This window comes from Protomyctophum parallelum (genome assembly GCF_964188405.1).
Source record: "Protomyctophum parallelum genome assembly, chromosome: 2".
Lineage (NCBI taxonomy): Eukaryota > Metazoa > Chordata > Actinopteri > Myctophiformes > Myctophidae > Protomyctophum > Protomyctophum parallelum.
Window position 1 is genome coordinate 52,988,318 of NC_139699.1, and position 18,801 is coordinate 53,007,118.

An 18,801-nucleotide genomic window follows, 5' to 3' on the forward strand; every position below is an offset into this window, starting at 1 on the left:
AAATAGCAGATCTATACCAGCTCACAATGCATCACATTCATTCATTAAAACTATGAACTCTGACTGCAGGGGGATATATAATGATCATTATAACAATGTGCAAGAACATATTTAAAAAGAAGGAAGACATTTATATTTGTGGACAATCAAAATATGTTTTTTTATTTTAATGTGGTGTCATTCAAATTAATCTGGATATGGCAGACTCACTATTTAGAAAATAAAAACATGGCACTTCATTTAAAATAGGTTACAGACCCCTGTTATATGCGCTTATTTTTATAGACCCATTTACTTGTTTCTATGAGACATGGCCGTTTTGCGTCTATTTAAAAAAAATGTTGAGATTAGAAACGGCCATAATTCTTTCATTTCTCAACCTTAAAAATAAATAAAAACATCTCCATAATCCGTGGGAAATGTGCTTTCATATGCTGTATCACACCCGATTCAAGTCTTCTTCAATAAAATGCTACGAGCGAACTCAGCGAAGACCATACCATCAGGGCCACAGCATTACGCAGCACGCATTCAACTCATTCCTTCGTCGTGACTTGAATGAAATAAAATATAATAAACGTTATTTTACTGGTGTTTTTCAATAGAAACAAATAAAGAGCGTGTGTAGGCTACTGTGTGCAAGTGCAACAGTGCATATACATGCATGCACTAGGCTATATTTCTTCCGTGTCGGGATGGTGATTGAGCTCTTCAAGTTCACAGCCCGTTTGGTCTTTCATAAAAAAACGTTGATATTAGCCTATAAACACTCATGGTTCTCTCATTTCTCAACCGTTTTATTAAATGTAAAAATCTCCATATTCCTTAGGAATCTTGCTTTCATTCGCTGTATGGTACATGGTTCTATCGTTATCGAATTAATTAATTACGCATGGATTGGCAATTTGCCAATATGCTGCTATCTACTCGCAATTCCATTCCGATCTGAAAGGTGGGTCTGTTCTTTTGAGGCATAAAGGTGACAGCATGCAGTGCAATAGGAATAATTAACCCAAATGTGACAAAGGCATGTCATGTCTTCTATGGTGCCAGCCTGAAGAAATGTCATACCACGACCCCCAAAGTGCGCATTCCGTATGTGACATCAGCTGACTGGTAAAGAGAATAGTACGGACATGTTGATTGGGTACGTCTCAAACACGCCTTAAACACACCCATGACTAATTCAAGGCCGTTTTGCGCACTCCGCGGGGTGTCAAAAGCGCTTCTTAACATGCCCAAAATTGCAATATGACATACTACACGCCCCCAGATCATAATACTGTAATTAGATTAGTAATATAGAAGTAAGTAACATAGAAGTCCTTAATCGACCCCACAGTGTGTAAAGTGTATTTATATTTACCCATCCATTCCCCAGCCTGTGCCCCATGAGTTCTTCACTATCCAGTATGGTGTAGCACTGTCATCAGTGGCGTAACCCACAGCCAGAACTGCGTGATTTACTGACTCTGTGTCGTTCTTACAGTGAGTGCTATAGAGAGAGGACAATGCTGATGATTCAGGGCAAACACTTTCTATAATTTTCTTAGCAATTATTCTATCGATTACTTTTTGGATTAATCAAATAGTAGGCATCCTAACCAACATATTGGTTAGGATGCCTCTCGGGCGTCTCCCTAGGGGGGTCCTCGAGGCACGTCTCACTGGGAGAAGACCCCGTGGCAGACCAAGGCGCAGTTGGAGGAAACACATCGACTCACTGGCCTTGGAACGTCTCGGGATCCCCCAGGAGGAGCTAACTAATTGCTCTGGAGAGGGACGTCTGGAACACTCTGGTGGAGCTGTTGTCCCCACGACCCGACGACGGATAAGCGGTTGAAGATGGATGGATGGATGGATAAACGTATTGACGTGAAAGAATTATCAGATTTTTTAAATCTCAAATTATTTTCAGATGGGGGTCTGTGGCCAAATACTTGCAGTATATATATTTAGAAATTGTTTTAGAACCAATGGGTTACATCACTGCAAGCTACTGTATGGGGGAACAGATTTATTTGAAAATGTTTGCGTTATAATGATGATAAATTGCAGTGCTTTTGTTTATTTATTTAGTGTCCAGAGGGAATTCTGATTTTCTTTTCATAAAATAACAGTCAAAAACCTCAATTACTGGCTTAATACGACCGTTGATGCAAATGTATCTGTGCTCTGACCAATGCCTAGTTGTGATCATAAATGATAAATAACAAGAGACTCTTCAGTCTTCACTCACCTACTATAGACACCCTCCTTGTAGTGCATGAAATCAGCCGTGACCTGGTAGCCAAAACTTACAGGGTTCAGTCTGGCCACGGCATCAACCATCTCCATTTCATCATACTGTCCTTTCAGGAATACACAAATGTCATTTGATGACGATTAATGGCTCAGTCAGAAATATAGAGTATGTGTATGACTGTGACATCATCATCATCATCATCATAACCGGACGTTATGGAGCTTACTGAGTGCCCATACATCCAAACAGAAAAGTCCCATCTGATTGCATTAAACGACGTTAAGCAACATTAAACTCACGTTGCCACTCGATTTGACACTCACTTGTGCATGTGCATACCCGATATTGAGAGACAACACTAGGGATTGGCAATTAACCTAATCGATTTAATCTTGCGCATGTAGGTTAAAATTGTGACCTGTTGTGAGCTTGCAGGTCTGCTATTTTAATTTAGCCCACATTCTTTATAATCATTCATTGATCTTAATCGAGTAAAATATTTACTGCTCTGGAGGCCTAGTCTCTACAGTCTACTATATGAAATTCAATATTGAATTTATACTGTACAAAGCTATTTACTGGATGTATTCAGAATGTTGGGGGCAGGTTGTTACATACATACTGCTATGTACTCACACTTGTTATGTTGACAACTTCTTTGACAAAAGCAGCTGCCAGCTTAGGCTTGAAACTACAAATGCCATCCTAAAATAGGAAGACGGACAAAAGTAATTAATCAAGAAATAGAAATAGAACAGGCAAGTGCAGGATTTGTCACACAAAAAAACATACATGGCCTGTGTATGGATAGTCAAGTTCAGTCATAAGTCCTCTGTTGTACTTGATATATTCAAACGCCTGGCTGGGCAGTCCGCTGTAACAAACCAGTATGCTCATTACATTACAGTTGTGGTCACAATTTTTATTTATTAAAGACTATTATACTTGTGAGTTTGTTATTGTTAAATTGGTTGATAACATGCATGATTATGGGATTTCATCATTGTTACTAACCCCATGCATCCATGGTTGTTGAAGTCCTGTGCACAGTCTACCAACTGCTGTTCAGACTGAAAAAATAAAAATGTAAATACCTTTAAGCGTACTGTATTATGGTATGGGTGTAGGCGTAGCCCATTCGATTATCAATGGCTGGATTTGGTCGCCAAACAAAAGCATTGACGTTGTACATTTGCACAGCTCTCACCAGAAGTAACAGCTTCCCGGTAGCGATAGCAGTGACGGACTCCAGACAGCCGGTAGTGGAGAAGGTCCAACAGCTCCCACAGTGACCCTGAAGAACAAAACAGAAGTCAACACACAGCCTGCAGCAATGTCTTTTCACTGCTATTCTGGTATACCATTAGGGGTTTTTAAGTGTGCATAGTCATTTAGAAAACGGAAGGATTACAACAAAATGATGTAATGCTCCATATCTTTATTATGAAAAAAAAGGTGGGATATGCACTTCTCCACCTTTAAACACGGTTCTGGACTCCAAAATAATCAAGTGAAGAAAAATGTCCGCACACGATAAACAGCTCACCCGTATGTTTTATTTGTTTAACCAAAAGTGAACAACGTTTTGCCCATGGACTTGATGAAGCCCTACATGGACTTGAAAAGACAGGAGAGCAGTTCCTTGTGCGGACATTCCCTGGTTCTTCACCATATCTTTATTAGCAATGATTCAATCCCAATGATCATAATGTGGCTAATAAATATATTTATAGAGAGCAATAAAAAAGTAAGTTGTGGGCCTATCTTTTAAACTTAATTCACAGTGATGTCATTATTTTTTTATGTTTTAGGTATGTCAATCCAGAAAGCCCTGTAAGGATATCTAAACTACATTATATCAACTGAATTCATCCTCCAGGTGGGAGTTAATAAATTGTTTTTGCTGTGGTCATAAGGTTCTGTGAGATCTAACTGTGACAACGGTCACTGAACATTTTCTTTGGGTCATGTACCCTGGAGCACACAGCTGACAGTCAGCTAGTCAGCGGTACAGTTCTGTCTTGAGTTACAGTAAATACATCTCTATACCAGCAGGTGGCAGTAGTCACAAATACTACAGTAGTTAGGCTACTACAGTATATGAGTTTATCCACCATTGCAGTGGTTCTCAAACTTGTTTTAATTTAAGGACCCACATAACTCCCAGTTTCAGTTATCAGTTTCATTTAATAGCCCATAATGAGTTCTGACAGAAGAGAAAATACATACAGTATAACTATACCGCAGGAGATGTTTAGAAACAGAGGCTGATAGAGAGCTCTGGGAGTGTACAAATCTGTACATTCTTAAAGTTACAGACCTGTAAGGGTCCATTTGGAACCTGCCTCAAGGAGTCCTGTACCCCACATTGACAACCAGTGCACTATTGGCATCAAGTGTTATTGAAGTGGAGACGATCAGATACCTGATACTTCACTGGAGACACAAAGTTTCCCTTCTTCCTCCAGTCCACAGCCTCAGGGTAAGGCCCACTGCTGCTCATGTGATTCCCTTTGGTGGCCGAGCAGTTCTGTGGCAAACAACCGAATTACAAACTCATGAACTTCAAGTAACGATTAAAACAGCTTTCGTCTCAATAGATCAGTGCCAAATCTAAGAATGATGTACCTGTGGCTCTCTCAAAAGGAAGGACTTCCGGAATTCTCCAAAGGACATGTCAGAAAACTGATTCAGCCCCACTAAGAAAGCAAAAGAAAAAACTGTTACCATATACTGTATATTACATTCATAACTAATGGAAAAGAAGAGATCAATTTAGTTCCCTCATGTCTCAGTCAGTACTATACTATACTATATTATACTATACTATATTTATAATACTTATGTGCAGTGGAACAACACTGAAAATCATGTAGAGGTGGAGTACCATACTCTACTCATATATCCACACTTAACTGTATCTGAAACAATATATATTAGCTGATAATGCACATTAGCACAGAACAAGCAAATACACTACATGTACTTGTATAAGAGTGGTCCTGTCGGTTCTATATATTCTATGTACTTGTATAGGACTAGTCCTATGGGTTCTTACTTGTATACTGTAGGTCTAGTCATATGGGTTCTTACTTGTATAGGAGTAGTCCTATGGGTTCTTACTTGTATAGGAGTAGTCCTATGGGTTCTTACTTGTATAGGAGTAGTCCTATGGGTTCTTACTTGTATAGGACTAGTCCTATGGGTTCTTACTTGTATAGGAGTGGTTCCCGGCATTATGATGATCGATGGTCTTCCTATTCTCTGTGAATATGTGCAGGCGGTGGTAGAACTCCTCCTCAAAGGCATACACTTTGTTGTGCTGCATATAGAACGGTGAAACAGAGAGTTCATTCAGAATATTACAGTAGCCTAAATTGTGCTGGAAAAAAAAACAAACAAAACAAAACATCTACTGTAAATGATGTTTTAAACTATTAAAATATTATATTAAAATACTACAACTGTGTATGTTTGGTTGCACCAAAGATGTAAGATTGATTTTAGTCCACACTAACCATGCATTCTTTTGAACGTACGCCAAGCTGGTGCAGCATAGTGCCAAACCTACTGTATAGCCTACAATGACGCATTATTCTAGTAGTAATAGTAGACAGTAGACGTGACCAGTAAGACGCCTTAAGAAGCGAGAAGCGAAATATTTTTTGAAGTGGTTAATGTATGTTTTTGTGATAGTTATCAAAATCTACAAAGTAACTAGTAACTATAAAGTATTGTGTAGTGGAGTTGGAGTCGTGGAGAAAAAGTGCAAAATTTGCTCCTGAGATGTAGTGGAGCGGAGTAGTAAAATAAAGTATTGACAACTGGAAATGCTCAAGTAAACTAAAAAATGCCTCAAAATTGTACTCAAGTACAATACTTCAATTTAGGTACTTAGTTACTTTACACTAACTACTTCAGTTTAGGTACTTAGTTACTTTACACAGCACAAAAAAATCATAAAAAATAAAAGTCTAGAACAATATACCGTAAATGATGATTTTGGGGGTCATGAACCAATCACAATGTATATAATATACAGTACAAGGGAACATAATACATACAGGAATGCATTTCACAGTCTGGTATTAACCTCCCCCCATCCCCACGCCTCCAGGACAGTAGGCTACAATATACAAGTGAATGTACAATATGCACTAATGTACAAACTGATACACTGTGTGAATACACTTTCAGTCTTGCACACAATGCCTATGCTGTTATACCAGCCTTGTGCATATCGTATATGGAATATATCCTATAGATAATTATGTAGTAGTATCATTTCTAGCTTATTTTTCGGTTATCTTGAGTAAATATCTTTAAATAACATGTCTATAGGCTACTTGTTGATTCTGTGTAATGCACCAATAAAAAAATCTTATTGTGATTGTTGAATGTTTTAAATTGTTTCACAATGGAAACAAGCCTATGGCTTTTTTGTAATTTTACCCACTTTGGCGTCTGATTTTTTTATTTTTTTATTTCACAGTAGCCTATCTAGAATGGGTACATTTCAAACGAAAGCACAAGTCAATACAAAAACTGTTACTAGTGGACGAACATGATAAAGCATTTACACTTGTTTACAACAGGGTCCACCATTTTCACTTCATCAGACTTCATCAGTGTACTTTTAAAGATTCAAAGTGAACGTGTCTATTAATTATTGTGTAATGTCATTGTCATGTGTACACATACATACCTGTGATATCCATTCTCTGAAAAGGTACTCCTCTAATAGGAAAGAAGGAAACAGTTTTATCATTACTAACTTAAATCATTGGTATAGGACATTAGTTACAGTATACATTTCCATTCAGGAGAGAGGATAGCTTACTATAGTACTACACCTACACCACAGGATAAACAAAATGGGAAGTGATGAAACAAAAAACACAGCAGACTGTAACACTATTTACAATATTGTATAGGGCAGGCTACAAATACTAAAGCCTGTATAATTGTATATTTTGCTTTAAAAAGAGCTGAAGACACGGCGAGACCCATAGTTACTGAAAAGAAAAAGAAAGACTATCATTCTTCAATTAACACTAAAATAGCCCCTCTCGGAACCCTCCATAAAGCTTTTCTGAAATGTGGATGTCGCTTTGTGTAGGGTCCCTGTTCATATTTATATTTTCGTATGGGAATTTTGGAACGCGGACATAAATATGCTCACTAACATCGTATCTGCGCCGTTTGACGGCCTGTTTTCCTTTGAGGGCTTCTGAATTCGTGAACTATAAGTACCTATACATACCGCTGCGAATATCTCCTGTGGCGCGGAAGCCGTTAAGTATTTTTAATTTTTAATAATAATCTTTGTTTGACCGATTTGGTCGCTTTATTTCTTCTTGTTTGTTTACCGTTTATTGTACCGCAGCCCGGTGTGCGGTAGCCCTCCAAGCAGAACCCAATGGTACTGAAGTTTCTGACTTTTTGACGACACAGTCCATTGGGTCCTGTTGCAGCAGTATCCTGCCACCTGGTACACGGACATTCATAAAACATAAACAACGTGGATAACACCTGTCTGCGCTCTTTGACGACATTTTTTCATGTGAGGGTTTCTGAATATGTGAAGTATAAGTACCCATACATGCCGCTGCGAATATCTCCTGTGGCGCGGAAGCCGTTAAGTATTTTTAATCTTTGTTTGACCGATTTGGTCGCTTTGATTCTTCTCTTCCTTCCTTGTTTATTGACACCTCATTGTACCGCCTATCTGGCTAGCTAGTGGCGCTATAGCTATGACAGAGCAGATCAGAGGCAGGGACGTAGCCGCACAAGCCAACCGCACACCGGGAGGCGGTACAATAAACGGTAAACAAACAAGAAATAAAGCGACCAAATCGGTCAAACAAAGAAAAATACTTAACGGCTTCCGCGCCACAGGAGATATTCGCAGCGGAATGTATAGGTACTTAAAGTTCCCGAATTCAGAATAACGCAAACAAAAAAAGGCCGTCAAACCCCGCAGATTCGATCTTAGAGAGCATGTTTATCATCCGCGTTCCAGAATTCCCATACGAAAATATAGTCATGAACAGGGACCCTACATAAAACTCATCAAAATTTCAGAAAAGCTTTATGTAGGGTTCCGAGAGGGGCTAGGTGTGCGGTTGGCTTGTGCGCGGCTACGTCCCTGCCTCTGATCTGCTCTGTCATAGCTATAGCGCCACTAGCTAGCCAGATAGGCGGTACAATGAGGTGTCAATAAACAAGGAAGGAAGAGAAGAATCAAAGCGACCAAATCGGTCAAACAAAGATTAAAAATACTTAACGGCTTCCACGCCACAGGAGATATTCGCAGCGGTATGTATATGTACTTAAAGTTCACAGATTCAGAAGCCCTCAGAGGAAAAAAAGCCGTAAAAGAGCGCAGACAGGCGTTATTCACGTGTTTATGTTTTATGTATGTCCGCGTACCAGGTGGCAGCTACTGCTGGAACAGGACCCCATGGTCTGTGTCAAAAATGTCAGAAACTTCAGTACCATTGGGTTCTGCTTGGAGGGCTACAGATTTCATTGCGTTGGTGATACGTGTCAATCAATGAAAGAAAAACAGTTCCTTGAGAGTCACAACTCCAAAAGAGACCCTAGAGTCAAGTTTCGCATAAACAAGATGTGACCATAAACAGGTTCATCTGAAGTCACCTTTTGGTTAAATTAAATCCATTTTAAAGCAACAGAAACTCTAGACAATGAATAATCAGCTTGACTTACCTTTAAATGAAGTGAGTGGTGTTAAGTTAACTGTGTGTAGAAAGGTTATAACAACTAAAAGCGCACAAGGCACCATTCTTCCTGAGTGAGGCTGTGGAGTGCACAGTGCACTGAACGGAACTCTAAACAAAGCTCTAAAATCACTTCTATGTCGGTCACGTGACAAATGAAGTCACGTGGTAATGCCAGTGAGAGTATGAGGTCCCAGAGCTTTAGTTTTTTTCAACCAAGGTTCATGTTTTAGGTTGTAACTTGTTATTAGAGAAACTAAAAGGTGAATGTAAATTTTCTTTCATTTGCTGCTTTCTTTCGTTTTAGGAATTTTCGCAGTTTTTGACAGGGGCATTCGAGCATGGGGCTAAATATGTATTTTTTTTACAAAATTTTATGGCGATTTTATTTATTTATTATTTACTATAGTCATACAAGACCCCAAGAAATTACATCTGGCCACAAAATATCACAGGATCTATTGAATGTGACAAACTGACATATTGAGAGTATACACATTACACACAGTATTCCCCCAGTAGGCTACCTTCACATTCAGTAGATCCTGTGATCTTCTGTGGCCAGATGTAACTTCCTGGGGTTTATTAGGACTATAGTAAATAATAAAAAAATAAATCACCATACAATTTTGTTAAAAAAATACATATTTAGCCCCATGCTCGAATGCCCCCGCCCCCTGTCAAAAAGAGCTAAAATCCCTAAAACGAAAGAAAGCAGCAAATGAAAAAAAAATGAACACTCATCTTTTACTTTCTCTAATAACAACCTAAAGCATGAACCTTGGTTGGAAAAAAACTAAAGTGTCCTTTAAGCCAAATTCCAATACCCCAAATCTCGGCCACTCGCTCACTCACACTCCAGCATGGCAAATTGCGGTGAAATTGTGAAATATGTGAACATTGTGGACTTCATACATGAACTTACAAAGTCTTTAAAAACGTGGCCTGAACTCTAAACAAACTGCAATGATTCACATTCAGACACTGACAACATTATAGAGGGTATGCACATGCATGAAGTGAATGGCAAATCGAGTGGCAAATCGAGTGGCAAAGTGAGTGGCAAAGTGAGTTTAACATTGTTTAGCGTAATTTAATGCAATCATATTGGACTTTTCTGTTTGGATGTATGGGCAGTCGATGCCAGAAAGTCGTTTTTTGCCACTTTTTTTGATGATGATGTCACGCACATACCCTCTATTATGTGACGTCTACACGATTGTCACATATTTCAGCAGGTCACCAATTTCACTGTAACACCACCATGAGCTGTAGTGAGCAAGTGTGAGTGAGCGAGTGGCCGAGATTTGGGGTATTAGAATTTGGCTCTGGTGAGTCCCAGACATAGATATATATGGTCCCAACTCCATACCATACCCGGTATTTATAACATGAAACTAAACTTAAATTTACCTGCCAAAGAAGTGGCAGTGACATGTCTGCTGTAGATGTTAGTAACATAACATTGTCAGGTGTGCTTGAGAAAATGTTACAATTTATCATTGGTCATTGGAGATTAAATACATTTGTTTTGTGCCAAACAAATTAAAAAACCCCAGTCAGAATTTAAGAATATATTATTATATTTTATTGACAATTTACTACACCAGTCTTCAGTTTGTGAATGGAAATAATCAGTCTTGGTTAGAGGTAACAAAATGCAGAACACATGCTTACTGAGACATACAGTATCCATACACATGACCAGGTACAGTACAACCGTACAGTCCAGCTCATTATTCCTGTGTACATTTTGTAGCAATGAACAGCTCATATTCTATTATTTTATAGAAATGAACCTCTCATATTCCTGTGTACATTTTGTAGAAATAAACTGCTCATATTCTAACATTTTACAGAAATGAACAGCTCATATTTATGTGTATAGGCCTACATTTTATAGAAATGAACATGTTTCCATTGTGAGTTCCGAATCGTATACACTATGGTTAAAGTGGTTAAACTGCTAAAACATTATGATGGGGACTGCCCAGCTATTTTTGTTGAGTGATGCTGTTGTACAGCAAATTATAAATCAGGTCTAGCGCAAAGATGGAGAACACTATCACATCATATACACTTCATATTCAGTGATTTGGGTAGTTATTGCTGAATGTATGCTGCATTGTTTTACATGTTAAGTCACTGAACAGGTGCATAATACTGTACTAATGTCAGTTTTATGCCTTGAAACTGGCCAATTCCACACTTTCACAGCACAATCTCATTTTGTTTTTGTATTTTGTTTTGTTTCTCCTTTTTTGTCATTTGAAAGCCACCTAGCACCATCTGAAAAATGCATCGACGATTTGAAGTGTATACGTACATATCAAATCTAAAATGCAACCATAAAATATGAGGGATGCCTATAATACACCTAGTTACGGTATAGCAAACCCATTCTCATTCTCAGAAACACACCAAAACGATTCTAAGGGAATAAAGAACGGTCCATTTTAAACTTAAACAAATTTAAATGCAGTTTACTATTCGGAGGACAGTGTTTTATTGCCAAACCTCCAACCAATCACCATGTCTGAACTACTCTCTCGTTGTGTACAGAAGATCCACCTTTCTCATGAACAAAATGCAAAATGTCTACAAAATGCCTGGTGGTGTCCACGGGTTATAGAGATGTATGCCACGGTTGGAATACGTACCACACAATGTTCATTTATCCGATTGTAACAGTGTGACAGTGTACACAACTACACAGTACACATTTGTACACATTTGCACACTAGCTCTTAGCTAAATTATCACTGAGAGATGTCACAGAAAATACCATATCAAAGCATCATCTTAAAGGAACATGTTACCCATTTCCAACCGTATCTTATATAACTGGTCCTCTCCTCGCTAGTGTTCAATATAAGATGGGACCATTTCTGCCTACTCACTCTGTGTCTCAGAGAAGGGCTGTGGACAGTTCAGAAGCCTGCCTACCAATGACATCATCTGCTGGAATTGCAAAGCTAATGGAAATTAGCCACTTGTCTTGTCTTCCTGGAAAGTTGGTATACTGAAACAGAACCAAAGTTGTTGCATCAATGTTTAAATTTCAAATCTTGATTCAAATGGAGATATTCCTTTAACTGATTGTACTGTAACTTCTGTCTAAGACAACATCAGCGAGTGGTGAAATGACACACAGTAAGGCTAGAGATTAGAATGGTAGCTGTCTATGGAAGGTTCCATCTTCTGCCCCGAAACCCATACAACAGAGGTTTTCTTTGGTAGACGTGACGATGTCAGATCAACAGAACACATCTGGACGTAAACATGACTTTATCTCTAAGTTCGCTTCTCTGTCATGAGCAAGTGCTGCTATAACCTGACCCAACGGAGCTAAAAACTACATATCCACTGTTAAAAATAACATTTCAATTCCATTGAAATAGGTTATACGGAAAATTCTCAACATAGAAACACTAATTTGTACAAAATAGTTCAGTAAGTTTTCAATATATTCAACAACAGATAGTTTAGATATTAGTTTAACTGAGCTACACGCAGCATGGGACTAAAGCAAGAAAATTAACTCTTGTATGTGTAATGCTAAGGAAATCAGTTTTGGAGTGCAGCACTTCATAATGGCAAACAACAAATGTACCATTATGAAAAGGATCATGATTTTTAATATTAAACAATACTGCACATCAATGTTAAGATCCTTCTACTGTCACGGACACGTCTGCAGCACTACCGTCCCATTACCTTTACAAGATCTAGCTTTGCAAGATTGTAAAATAACTACAGAAAACACACCGTGGGCTATATCTTGCGCCACCCCTTACCCCTAAACTTCTTTGCCTTTTCTCTTTTTTTTACTATTTTGAAAAACCTTTTGAAATAGTTCAAATAGCTGATCTACAAGCTCACAACGTATCGATGTAGATCGGCTAACTATTTTAAAATGTTTTAAAATAGTAAAAAAAAGGTAAATAAGTTTAGAGATAAAAGGGGTGACGCAAGAGGCCCTGTATGCGCACACACACACACAGTTATTCCAAATATTATTATTTTTGTGCTGCCATTTTGCAAACATAGCAGTCCCTTCAGATTAATCCCCACTAAAGCTTAACTTCTAGTCGTTGGACGACACAAGATGGTGTTGTTGTTTGGTGCTTCAGACAAATAGTGACATGGTCATTGCACTGCTGATGTAAGCGTAACCACATCAACCCTACGTCCCCATTCTTGCCACATCTTAATAATAGGCGAACATTCGGCGAAAACAGCCAAACGACAAGATCGAATATTTCCACCGAAGTGATTTGGAGTAGATGGGGGGTGGAGTGGCCAGTACAGAACCCTGGGGGACCCCAGGCAAAGAATATAGGGTTTAAGTGGTTATAGCACCATTTGGAATCTTTCTCTCCGCTGTATAGCTCTGAGATGAGGACCTTTACGTTTTGGATACGATGTGCGGTACAAAGTACGAATCAAGCATATTGGCCCATATTCACCGCGTCACACTCTGCCGGCACCCGAGAATGTGAGAGGTCATCATGGAGCTATACAGCGGAGGGAGAGGTTCCAATTGGAGCTGAAGTGGTTTTAATGCCTTACAATGAACCAGTCACAGTCATTAGAAAAATAATCTTTCAGAACCATCTTTAAAGACAGTCTACATTCAAAAAAGTGTCTTAATTGCTCACGTCACTTTCCTCTCCCCACAACGAGCCATGTCCCAGCCATGTCCCTCTCCAAACCTTCCTCAATCCTTCATCTACAGTCACACTATGCAACCATCACTCATATCAAACATATCTCCCATCCACCTTTTTTCTGGTATTAATGTTACAACATACAAATTAATAAAAAATAAAGGCAACTGTTGTCTGTGGTTGAACAAATTGTCATGACCCTTTTAGGTGTTTAATTACCCTGTTGCCTTTTATGTGTAAAAAATAAAGTACCTCATAATGACCTGAATTTCCAAAGTAAAACATGATTGTTGAATAATGTCCTCGCAGTGATGGTCACGAAAAGAAACAAACAAACAAATAAATCTGGGGAGAGAAGGCCAGTCACCCAGTCCGTGGCTTGAATCAGGACCCCTGTCCCACCCACTCCCCCCACTTCCCTGTCCTGTGTCCAGCCTCCCTCCCCCACGCAGAGGAGGTCCTTTCATTTATTGACGAGGAGACTCCCCATCCAGCGGAACCTACAGGCGAACCAGCGCCGCAGCGGGCAGAAGTACTCCACGTGGAACTGTTGAAACTCGGGCGTCTTGCGGATGTCCCTCAGGAAGGTGATATCCAGCTCCGACTCCGTCAGCATGATGAGGAGCAGCAGCAGCGTGAACAACAGTCCCACGGTGACCAGGAGGAGGCGCAACACGCTCAAGATGAACTTGTTCACCTCCTCCACATCGCCGGGGGGCGATGATTTGCTCCTTCCTCCCAGCCGCAGCGCTTTCCTGCCACCGGGACCCTCCGCCGTCATCCTGGCCTCCGAACGCCTCTCCTCGTCGATGCTACAGGGGGCGCCGTTGAGGTGGCGCGCCACAGCCAGCTCCATGCCATGCTCTGCCACCGGGGTGGGCAGTACGCTGTCCGACGGGCAGTACGACTCGTCCGAAATGACGGCAGATGCGGCGGTTTCACCTCGGTCCACCGTCTGCCCACGGGAGCGAGGCATGAAGTCACTATGAGAAACGGATCGGACAGGCGTGGAGTGAGCACTGTCTCTGAGGGACTCCAGACCTGAGAACAGAGACACAGAAAAACCTGTGTCAGTGGTTCTCAAACATTTTCTTGCCAATGACCCCCAAATTGATTGGACCCCCATATCACAAGATTTGTGACTTGAAAAACGATTAAGCCTGAGAACAGAGACAGACATACCGAATAGGGAAAATAGCAAGCAACCTCTGCAACCTCTTTGTAAGCTTATTGAGCTTGTTGTCCCTTGACTGCAAATGTGTGTACATCGAGTGCATTGTTTGTTTGTTTAAAAAGAAATTGGGGGATAGTAGAGACATATAGGCTACTGTACAGAGAAATAAAATGAATAAAATATTCATACAACATACATTTTCAATGAACCAGACAAGTACAATAGCAAAGAACAACATCATTAACTAACATAATTATGGTTAGATCCAGCTGCTATGCAGCCAGATCTTTATGGAGGACATTACGACAAGTTAACATGGCCTGCATGGGATGAGGAGAGTGTGGAAATAGACATGGGAGAAGACAACAAGGCGGCAGTTCGTAGCTACAGTGGAGTCAGTGGGGCTGAGACATGCAGGTCGATTTTGAAGGTGCGGTTTACCAATGGAAATACATAAATTGGCCTCGCTCTGCGCACATTCATATTATGAAAGGCATATCGGCCCGTGTTGAACGCACTCGGCCCGTGTTGAACGCACACACATTTGGCATACCGCGTCCCTGAATATTTTAGCATTGTGGGAGTGTCCATATGTTAATTATTCTCGCTTTGCGCAATTTGCTATTAAGCCCCTTGACCTAAAGACACTCAGCGCATAACGATTAGACGTGGGTCTGACCACCTCATAAACGCAAAAAGCACTGTTTGATTTGACACTTGAGCGGCTCTGGGAAGCTGGTAGAGTGTTGCCATGTCTGTTTATTATAAGCGGCTTATTTTTCTGTAAAGTTGCTTTCTGTGTGATTGCTTTTCTTGTTTCTAAAGTGGTTATTTGGGCTTTTCTCCTAATGTTGTTTAAACCAGTGCAAAACAAGCACATTCCCATGTCAAGGATCCCCAGATGAATGCATTTGCCCAACTAAGGACAGCTAATCCAAAAATTAAATAAAAAGATTACTTTTGAAAATAGCAGATCTATACCAGCTCACAATGCATCACATTCATTCATTAAAACTATGAACTCTGACTGCAGGGGGATATATAATGATCATTATAACAATGTGCAAGAACATATTTAAAAAGAAGGAAGACATTTATATTTGTGGACAATCAAAATATGTTTTTTTATTTTAATGTGGTGTCATTCAAATTAATCTGGATATGGCAGACTCACTATTTAGAAAATAAAAACATGGCACTTCATTTAAAATAGGTTACAGACCCCTGTTATATGCGCTTATTTTTATAGACCCATTTACTTGTTTCTATGAGACATGGCCGTTTTGCGTCTATTTAAAAAAAATGTTGAGATTAGAAACGGCCATAATTCTTTCATTTCTCAACCTTAAAAATAAATAAAAACATCTCCATAATCCGTGGGAAATGTGCTTTCATATGCTGTATCACACCCGATTCAAGTCTTCTTCAATAAAATGCTACGAGCGAACTCAGCGAAGACCATACCATCAGGGCCACAGCATTACGCAGCACGCATTCAACTCATTCCTTCGTCGTGACTTGAATGAAATAAAATATAATAAACGTTATTTTACTGGTGTTTTTCAATAGAAACAAATAAAGAGCGTGTGTAGGCTACTGTGTGCAAGTGCAACAGTGCATATACATGCATGCACTAGGCTATATTTCTTCCGTGTCGGGATGGTGATTGAGCTCTTCAAGTTCACAGCCCGTTTGGTCTTTCATAAAAAAACGTTGATATTAGCCTATAAACACTCATGGTTCTCTCATTTCTCAACCGTTTTATTAAATGTAAAAATCTCCATATTCCTTAGGAATCTTGCTTTCATTCGCTGTATGGTACATGGTTCTATCGTTATCGAATTAATTAATTACGCATGGATTGGCAATTTGCCAATATGCTGCTATCTACTCGCAATTCCATTCCGATCTGAAAGGTGGGTCTGTTCTTTTGAGGCATAAAGGTGACAGCATGCAGTGCAATAGGAATAATTAACCCAAATGTGACAAAGGCATGTCATGTCTTCTATGGTGCCAGCCTGAAGAAATGTCATACCACGACCCCCAAAGTGCGCATTCCGTATGTGACATCAGCTGACTGGTAAAGAGAATAGTACGGACATGTTGATTGGGTACGTCTCAAACACGCCTTAAACACACCCATGACTAATTCAAGGCCGTTTTGCGCACTCCGCGGGGTGTCAAAAGCGCTTCTTAACATGCCCAAAATTGCAATATGACATACTACACGCCCCCAGATCATAATACTGTAATTAGATTAGTAATATAGAAGTAAGTAACATAGAAGTCCTTAATCGACCCCATGGACCCTCACAGCACAACAGGAAAGGGCCCTGGACTACACAAGAATATTACCAATGGCATTACCGGTAGGTGTCATATGGACGGACCACATCAGAAATATTGTCCCCGCATGGATCACAGACAAAGTCAGAGAGTGAAGTAATAGGCTGGCACCCGGAACTGTGGGAGCCAAGTCAGCCAACCCAGGGCAAAGCCAGGAAAGGCAAGAAGCGCAATACGTAGATGTACTGTGGCACGACAGCCAATATAACACTGTATAGCTCAAGACCCTGATGCTATAGATGAATCCATGGAGCAGTGCCCTATAGGCCAGGTGTAGCTAATCAGTGCTGTGGTGTGAAGCTGCGCTTAATGGTACACCCAGGACAACCCTCTGTGGATTCCTTTACTATAGGAGTGTGTGGAGGGCAGCGATTCAGAGTCCCGAGTTGGTGTTTGCTAGACCGCACTCTCGCATTGCATTACGTTAACAATAGAGCTGATCATCTTAAGGCTTGCAGTTGCATGTAAACCCATTCATTCAGTCATTCGAGTCATGTGACTGTTGACGGAATGCAGACGTTAGATATAACAAAGCCATGTTGACATTTTAAATGTAAAAAACATACAGGCCTCGTGACTGAGGCACTAATGTTATTCTGTTTACTTTTCTTTCTGTTTCTGTTCTGTTTAATTAATTAATGTAAACTTTCCTCTTCTACCCAGGATTTGAACAGTTTCTTGTGCAAGTACTGAATTGTTTACCATTGAGCAAAAATAGAGCCTGGTGATAAAGTCATTATTGATTCTGAATTGAATTTTAATTCACACATTAATCATGTTACCAAGATTGTCTGTTTTCATCTTAGAAATATTGCACAAATCAGAGCCTGTGACAATGCAAAAACCTTGTTTTTTCTCGGCTTGACTACTGCATTGCACTTTTTTTCTGCCAAAGAAAACAACTTGAACTGACAGATTACAACAAAAACAATGTGGCAGCCAGAGTTTTAACTAAAACTAAGATGAGAGGACATATTACTCCAGTTTATAGCTTCATTCACAGCTCAAGACCTACACAGACCTACTCACTGCTTTTAGTTGATCTTTTAAATTCTTTGTTGTTATTCATGTCCTCACTGTATTGCATTACTGCTATTATTTAAATGTTTTATGCCTTTCTTTTCTTTTCTTTTTTTTCTCCATTGTTCTGTAAAGCACTTTGAGCTGAATTTCATGTCATGAAAGTGCTATACAATTTTAAAGTTGTATTATTTATTATTATTATTATAAAGTGAATCTTGATCCTGTGGTGAGACTCACATGACCTTTGACACAATTTAAATATCATTCTCAATAGAAGAGCAGGGAGACAAGATACAACCACCCGAATTGTATACATTATATTGTATTAAGATACTCTACCATACAAATTGGACAAAATTACATTTCATGAATTAAAAATGTTGCATTCCACTAAAATATGAAATCCAATGTCTTATTCATAAAATCTATTGAAACATCATCAAGGTTGAGTCAATAATTCTGCATTATTATAAAAAATAATCCCTCAAGCTTCTATAATCCATACCTGGTTGGCTGTAGCCATTCCCAGCACCAGAGACAGCTAGCCTGGACGGGGCCCCGGAGGTGTCCCCTGACCCTGAGGCCCCAGGGAGAGATGGGAGG

General features: G+C 39.6%; 2 protein-coding genes across 4 annotated transcripts in view; both read right to left on the bottom strand.

Moving 5' to 3' along the window:
- ctsh (cathepsin H) overlaps positions 1-9,087 on the bottom strand; it is a 111,489-nt gene extending 102,402 nt beyond the window's left edge. For both annotated transcript variants that reach the window (XR_014568977.1, XM_083760152.1), the window contains exons 1-11: positions 8,975-9,087; positions 6,951-6,982; positions 5,459-5,567; positions 4,874-4,944; positions 4,671-4,775; positions 3,453-3,539; positions 3,260-3,315; positions 3,038-3,119; positions 2,882-2,950; positions 2,240-2,346; positions 1,367-1,495 (exon numbers count right to left, since the gene is read on the bottom strand). Coding sequence is in view for 1 of the 2 variants with exons in the window: in XM_083760152.1 (XP_083616278.1) it covers positions 1,367-1,495; positions 2,240-2,346; positions 2,882-2,950; positions 3,038-3,119; positions 3,260-3,315; positions 3,453-3,539; positions 4,671-4,775; positions 4,874-4,944; positions 5,459-5,567; positions 6,951-6,982; positions 8,975-9,050 (923 nt within the window). In the remaining variant the exon portion in view is untranslated. The remainder of the gene's footprint in view (positions 1-1,366; positions 1,496-2,239; positions 2,347-2,881; positions 2,951-3,037; positions 3,120-3,259; positions 3,316-3,452; positions 3,540-4,670; positions 4,776-4,873; positions 4,945-5,458; positions 5,568-6,950; positions 6,983-8,974) is intronic.
- A 1,469-nt stretch (positions 9,088-10,556) lies between these two features.
- The window catches only part of LOC310854882 (FERM domain-containing protein 5-like), a 115,459-nt gene continuing 107,214 nt past the window's right edge, over positions 10,557-18,801 (bottom strand). Inside the window, exons 14-16 of one of the 2 annotated variants that reach the window (XR_014568937.1) lie at positions 14,160-14,696; positions 10,853-12,007; positions 10,557-10,784 (exon numbers count right to left, since the gene is read on the bottom strand). Coding sequence is in view for 1 of the 2 variants with exons in the window: in XM_083759627.1 (XP_083615753.1) it covers positions 11,961-12,007; positions 14,160-14,696 (584 nt within the window). In the remaining variant the exon portion in view is untranslated. Of the gene's footprint in view, positions 12,008-14,159; positions 14,697-18,801 lie in introns of both variants that reach the window. The other variant, XM_083759627.1, reaches the window with a different exon arrangement.